The 6,778-nt window shown below is 34.8% G+C and overlaps 1 protein-coding gene across 2 annotated transcripts; it reads right to left on the reverse strand.

Moving 5' to 3' along the window:
- Positions 1 to 1,011: 1,011 nt before the first annotated feature.
- LOC147481432 (hexose transporter) lies at positions 1,012 to 1,841 on the reverse strand. Of its 2 annotated transcripts, none has more exons than XM_086577913.1 (3): positions 1,582 to 1,841; positions 1,365 to 1,488; positions 1,012 to 1,245 (listed from the first exon to the last, which is right to left on the reverse strand). In XM_086577913.1, exons 1-2 carry the CDS (start codon positions 1,663 to 1,665, stop codon positions 1,393 to 1,395), a joined length of 180 nt encoding a protein of 59 aa, XP_086434039.1. In that variant the 5' UTR covers positions 1,666 to 1,841; the 3' UTR covers positions 1,012 to 1,245; positions 1,365 to 1,392. The 2 variants fall into 2 exon arrangements, with proteins under 2 accessions (XP_086434039.1, XP_086434038.1); XM_086577912.1 differs by having other exon boundaries at positions 1,012 to 1,276.
- Between the last annotated feature and the right edge of the window lie 4,937 nt (positions 1,842 to 6,778).

A 6,778-nucleotide genomic window follows, 5' to 3' on the forward strand; every position in this document is an offset into this window, starting at 1 on the left:
GCAACTACACAAGTTGGAGAACCTACAATGATGAACGAGCAAGGCAGTTGTTGAAGCAATACAAATTAATCTCTATTGTCCCTAACACTGTGACTAGGCAGATGGACAGTTTGTGCAGAATTCTGGTGGATGGGCATCAAGCTTCTGACATTAGCAAATCTTTGCAAGTTGCAACTATGCACATGGGAAAACATCTCCAGAAATGAGGATGAGCAAGTTGGTATGACATTTCCACATAACATAACCATTTGCATGAGCCTGACACTACATATCCATACCACATTAGAAGATCATTGTAGAGAAAATCCCTACTTAGGTTGAGTCCAATGGTGCATCACCCTCTATCTCCATTCCACAAAAAAACAGTGTTTTGAGGATGGGGAGTCAATTTTGGTGTCCAATGGCTCGGACCATTCTATGCCACTTCGACGGGTGCGGAATTAAAAAAAAAAATGCATTTCACGCCACTTCAAGTGGTGCCGTTTGGGATTTTACAAACCACTCTACTTCAAATGGCGCGGTATGAAATTGAAAAATGCATTCCACGCCACTTCAAGTGGTGCCGTTTGGATTTTTACAAACTACACCATTTCAACTCGCGTGGAATGCACTCTCTATTCCTCAATATGAGAGTATTATGGAGATAAGGGGCAAAAACCATCGCCACTCCTTCCACTTTTGAGGGAATGGAGAGCCATTGCACCCAGCCTTAGCCAAATCATCATAAGAGCCAAGAACTATGAATTAACCCACAACATGACCGTCAATCATCCCCTATAGATCTATCATTCTATTCCAAGAGTGCATGGAAACAAATGCATTACACCTAAGGCATTAATAGCCAACTATTGGTGAATCCTCGTTAACGCATATGATCCGAGTATTGCCACCTGGAGTTTGGAGATTGATTGGCCCTTGGGGTTTTTTTTTAAACCAGAACCAACTCTTAAAGATGTGTTCAGAACCACACACGTCTTCTATTTATCTTCCCAATATGGAATGGAAACTAGATTTGCTAAAAACTTTCAATGTTCTAATAAGCTTTTTAGATGAAAACAGGAGCAAAGGAAATCTGCATCTAAGAGAGAATTCTGGTACACAGATAACTAGAACAATTTTTTGGGTCTCTAAATTATGTTCTAAAACTTGTGTGTATTTCGGTATTTGACTATTCACTAATTCATTTCTTCTCTCTACGCAGATATCTCTGTTGACTCGCAGAAGGTAAATCGGACACGTAATGACCTAAAGGAATAGAAGCACAATGATAAGTGATCTGCAACAAAAAAAAAAAAAAACAATCCCGAGCTAAAAAATTAGGTTATTGACTGAAGAAAAATGTTGATATATTATTAATAGTTTACCTTGAAAACACAAAAGGTAGAAATGGGTTTATTGTGATAAATCATCATTAATTTCATCTTCTTCTTCTAGGGTACCGAATTTGTTCTTGAAAGAATCCTGCCTCTTTAACCACATCATGTGTCCCTGAACAGCAATTCAAATTGAATTCATTGTAGTATAGAGAAATAATAATAATAATAATAATAATAAGATACATTTTCAAGACTAGTGTCAAACCTGGAGAACAGCAGCCCATGCGATTAGGAAAGATGCGCACCAGAATTTCTTCTCCTTCAGCAGTTGCTTCATTTCCATTCTCATTTTCTTTTTCTTCTTTTTTATGTTGGTAGAGTAGAGGGTTTGTTTGTGAATATTACTAGTAGTGTATTGTGTATTACTAGTATTTCGAAACTATGGTTTGTGGAGGGAGATGAGGTTATATGAGAACCAACAAGGTTTATGTCAGGGGGAGTTTCTACTATTTTCCTAAATTACACGTTTACGGTTTTACCCTTGGGATGGGATCGGTTCATCGGTTTACTCTCACATTTTTATTTATTTTTGTATTTTCAATCGCAATTTTTTTTTTGAGGCAAAATATGAATATATTAATATAAATATAAATATAAAATTACACAATAAGATTTCTACCATAGGGAATAAAAAGGGATCTTACTACCCTCTAGGAAAATCTATAATTGATCCGGATTTTCCAATTTTGTAACAAATGTTGGTCTTTCATGGCTCCATACAAAATCAACCACAACCATTAGATGGTAGGAATCATGAGAATCTGCTGACGTGTCACTCTAAAAAAGTAAGAAAGTAGGGAACCTGACCTAGCTCGAGCAAGCGGTTACACCCCAAAAACATAACCACCAATTTCGAACCACATGTCCAACTTTTCTCTCACTTTCTTTGGTCAAAACAAAAAACTTTCTAAAATCTAGAGCTCTTTTTCTCATAGTTAAAAGTGAAAACACCATTATCAAATAAAAAAATTCAAGAAGTCATATCTTTAAGAAGAAGACAAAAAACCATTCTTTAACTTTTTTGTTTTCTTTTTCTATTATTTTTCTCTCAATGTGAATACTAATCTCTCTCTTTTTAATTTATTGTAAAATTATATATCATGTCATTGGTTGGAATTGATGGTAACTAAAGTTAATTGAGTGTACTCAATTTTAGCTAATGTACACAAGGAAAATGGAGTGAAGATACTGCCACACTAAAAGTTTAAGGAAATTTAATATGTTTGTACAGAGATGGCAAAATTTATGAGAGTTGACAAAATAAAGCTACCCATTTAATTTAATATTTGAGAGTTGACAGACTAAAAGCACTAAAAGATTTAATGATTAATGAATGAATTTATTCTCTTATTCAAATTCTTTTTTAATAATTTCTTTTTTCTTACAGATAGACTGTGAGATGGATGATAGAGAGACACAATCTGTTCAAGTGGAAAACCAGGAATTTGGATCTCCTAGTAAGGTTACTGCTGATAGTATGGAGACTCCTTATATAGGAATGACATTCGAAACAAATGAAGATGCTAAAGAGTATTATCAGAGCTATGCTCATAGTAAAGGGTTTTCAACCCTAGCTTGTTCGATCTTCTCAAAAGTCTAAGTCCCGTGTTGACGAAGTGACTAATGTACTTATTGTATGCTCACACTTTGGAACACATACATGAGAAAAAGGTAACGGGAATGTCGAAAAGCACCGCCTAAATACTTCAACACAAAGGGGAGAATGTAAAGCTTACACGCGGGTCAAACATAATGCAATCATAAAAGAGTGGGTTGTAACAAAATTTAGTGATACAAAAATAGGATCAACATTAGTTAAGAATAGAAAACCCCATAGATAAAGAGATAAACCTTCATCCCTGTTTTTCGGGGGTTTTAAAACAAAAAAGAACACATAAAGGGGTTCACATGGAGAGTTATTTTACACAGAGGGAATTTTATACAGAGAAGAAAAAAAAAGAGTTTTACACATAAATGAGAAGAGAGGATTCTTGTTAAAAATCTACTGATAGATAGCTGATAGCAGGAGCGTATCACGGGTGAGTAGATAATACAACTTTCACAGAGCATGCATTCTTACGTCTGTTTTTAAGTTTACTGACAAAAATATAAGTTTTTCTGCTCATTTATTCTTCTGCTCATTCTGGGCTCATTCTATATGCGATCGAATTTGGAATACATACTATTGTGAATACTGTCGAATATTTATTTAATTTGTATGGTTTATCTACTGCCTTTTTTTCATTTGAATGTATCTAAATTGTTAATGGTTGATATATTGAGTGTAGAGGTTTTGTTGGACTATTGAATTGTGTGAATAATCATATGGGTTGTGGATTATGTTGTTTGGTTGGGTTTTTTTTTTGAGTTTTGTGGTTTGGGTACTGTTGAAGCTTTGAGGGGCAGTAATGGCGTCAAGATCGAATTCGGTGGAGGTGAAGAAATTGAGTTTTTAGTATAGCATAGTGTTGGGTTTTGTTGGTGATCAAAACCCAACTGTTTCGGTAGGTTGTATGGGTGTTGTTGAAGCTCCCAAGGTTGTTAATGGCGTGAAAATGCGATTTGTGAGGAGTGGTGAAATCGAGTTTTGATTGTACCGCCAGATTGGGTTTTTGGTGAGGGTTAAAACCGATTGGTTCAGAGGGGATAAAGGTTGGTGGTTGATGGTGGCTGATTGGTGGAGGTGGTGAGTTGTTGAGGAAGAAGAAAGAGGTGGTTGCGATTCTGTTTCTTTTTTTGTTGGGCTTGGGCCGAAATCAGACTTGTGGGCTTGAGTTGTTTTAAGAAATAGAACTTGTGGGCTTAAGTTTGTTTAGACTTTTGGGCTTGGGCCGGAATAAAAGTCTTTTGTTTCTTTGGGTCGGTTTTAAGTTTTTTTGTGGGCTGGGTCCTTAATATTTTAAAGTGGGCCGGTTCTATTGTTAATATTTGGATCTGTTGATCTTTGAATGACTTGGCGCGCATGCTTTAGATGTCTTAGCATTGGTTTGATTTCGAGCTAAATTGTGATTTAGTTAGAATTTGAACTAGATTTTTACGAAAACATGAAAAAGTAAGATCTGGAAGTCTTCTTTCTATTCCAATTGGCCTCATCGTATTCCGAGGCCTATGGAATTAATTATGGTGTCTAGAAGTTTGACTTGCAGAAAACAGTGCGTCAGAAATCACTTTCTGTGCACTGTATTTGAACCTAGTTTTCATACATTTAGAATGAGATTGAGTATTTTTGTAAAACATAAGAAAGTAAGTTCTGTGTGTTATCTTTTCAATGCTAAAGGCCTCAATACATTTGGATATCTGTGGAAAGCGTTATGCCATTTGGAAGATAGTCCGTCAGAAATCTAATTTACTGAAATTAGGATTTTTTTACCGTCTTCAACCTAAGTTTTCTTCTAGATGGGCTGAGGTTGGGACTTCGAGTTCTACATGAAAAAGTATGTCTACATACCATAGTTTCTAAATAATTAAGTTACATGTCATTTGGATAAATGTAGGAAAAACTATAGCATTGACAAGTTGGCTAGAAAATCTACCGTGTTATCCTTTATGTGCACAAACCTATTTTGGGAAATATGTCTAGTAATGAATTAAGAGTCTTCTAAAATCTTCTTGAGTGTTTTATATAGTATTTGTAGTCTACTTTTAGACTATGGTTTTATTTGGAACCGACTTGGTTCATAAGATCGTGTTTTTTAGAATCAAAAGTAGAGAAAGATGTGATTATGAGTTTTTGGATTTAAAGGTTTATAGTGTATCTCTAGGTATGGAACTTTACGAATATGATTGTGGGATTATTTGAAACTTATTGTATGTGATTCTATATAGTATAAATTGTTGTTTTCCTTAAAGGTACATATAAGGATGTTGATATTTATTGGTTAAGAGCTACGTAAGACTTGATTCTAATATTAAAAGATTGGATACGTAGGTAGCCTTATGTACAAGTGCAACCACTATATTATATATTATATATTAATTTTTGTGATAACTATATGTGTATAATGTTAGTATTTAATTGCGTACGTGATTGTGGCTGTTTGAATTGTATTTGATTGATGACCATTTGTGTTGCGTTCAATGATATTTAAATACATGATTGATTTGCATTGATGCGTGAAAATAACTTTCTTCTTGTGTGATCAATTGTTGTGCATGATTAATGCTAGTACAATGATAAGTGAGCTAAGAATAATATTTTCAACGAGTCGACCACACCTTTAGAACTCTCTACACCTCAGGATTTGGTAATGATATATTATAACTTGAGATGTCATGTGATAGGAAGGTATTCATTGAATGTGCCATGAATGATCTGTTAGTGTTATAATGGGTATTCCTTGAATGTGGAGGGAATGACCCAAGGTATTCATTAAATGTGCCATGAATGACATGTTAGTATTATGATATGTTTTTCTTGATTGTGGCGAGAATGACCCAAGGTTTTCATTGAATGTGACATAAATGACTTGTTAGTGTATGATGGGTATTCCTTGAATGTGGCGGGAATGACCCAAGGTATTTATTGAATGTTCCATAAATAACCTAAGATATTAAATGCCCATAAGAGGCTGTGATTATGCGCATGGAAAGCCCAAAGATGGCTGTGACTTACAAGTTACAAGTTTGCAAGATGTAAATATGTTCTTGGAGGCGATATCCCCGCTTGGGACATATATCTTGTAGTGGTACTCGGTGTGAGAGAGGCACACGGGTATGTGTGCTTTGGCAAATGTGTGAAGTGCAAATCGTAGAGTAGGAACTAAAAGTGAGGTCAATAAATAAGTGATTAATAAACCAGATACATTATGGAATTGAATGAACTAAAAGTATATGAATTTGTGTGATGTTATGGATGTGAAGTGTGACTGTGAATAATATTAGTGAATGCTTGTGATCTTTTATATGATTGCGAAATGACTATAACTTGATATGTTATTACAAAAATATTAATGACTTGTGATAGTCAGAGATCTATGGTTATGCACGCAGAAACTTTATGACGTAATGATGTCATGTGAATGACTACCCTTCATATAGGTATTATGATAAGTGGTATTCCCCGAATATGTGGGACGAACCAAGTTGTATCAATTAGACTCAAATGTCTTAAATGAGGTTTGATTATGAATGGAAACTTGACTGGCTGAGATAAATCATTTTATTGTGATGTCTAACTTTGTTTTACAGGAGGGTAGGATCTATTAATCTTTTATGTAGGGACGTAAATATCCTACCCTAAGACGACGTGTTGGCTTAAAGGTAAGGTGTATCAAACTCATATTTAATTAGGTTATCATATGTGCATTTAATAAGTGGAATGTAAGTGGTATTGATGTTGTGAGTCATTTTGAAAAGTAATGATGAGTACTGTTATATGAGATTCTTGGAATTGTATATTTGGG

Source organism: Coptis chinensis, chromosome 8, assembly GCF_015680905.1.
Source record: "Coptis chinensis isolate HL-2020 chromosome 8, ASM1568090v1, whole genome shotgun sequence".
Taxonomy (NCBI): Eukaryota; Viridiplantae; Streptophyta; class Magnoliopsida; order Ranunculales; family Ranunculaceae; genus Coptis; species Coptis chinensis.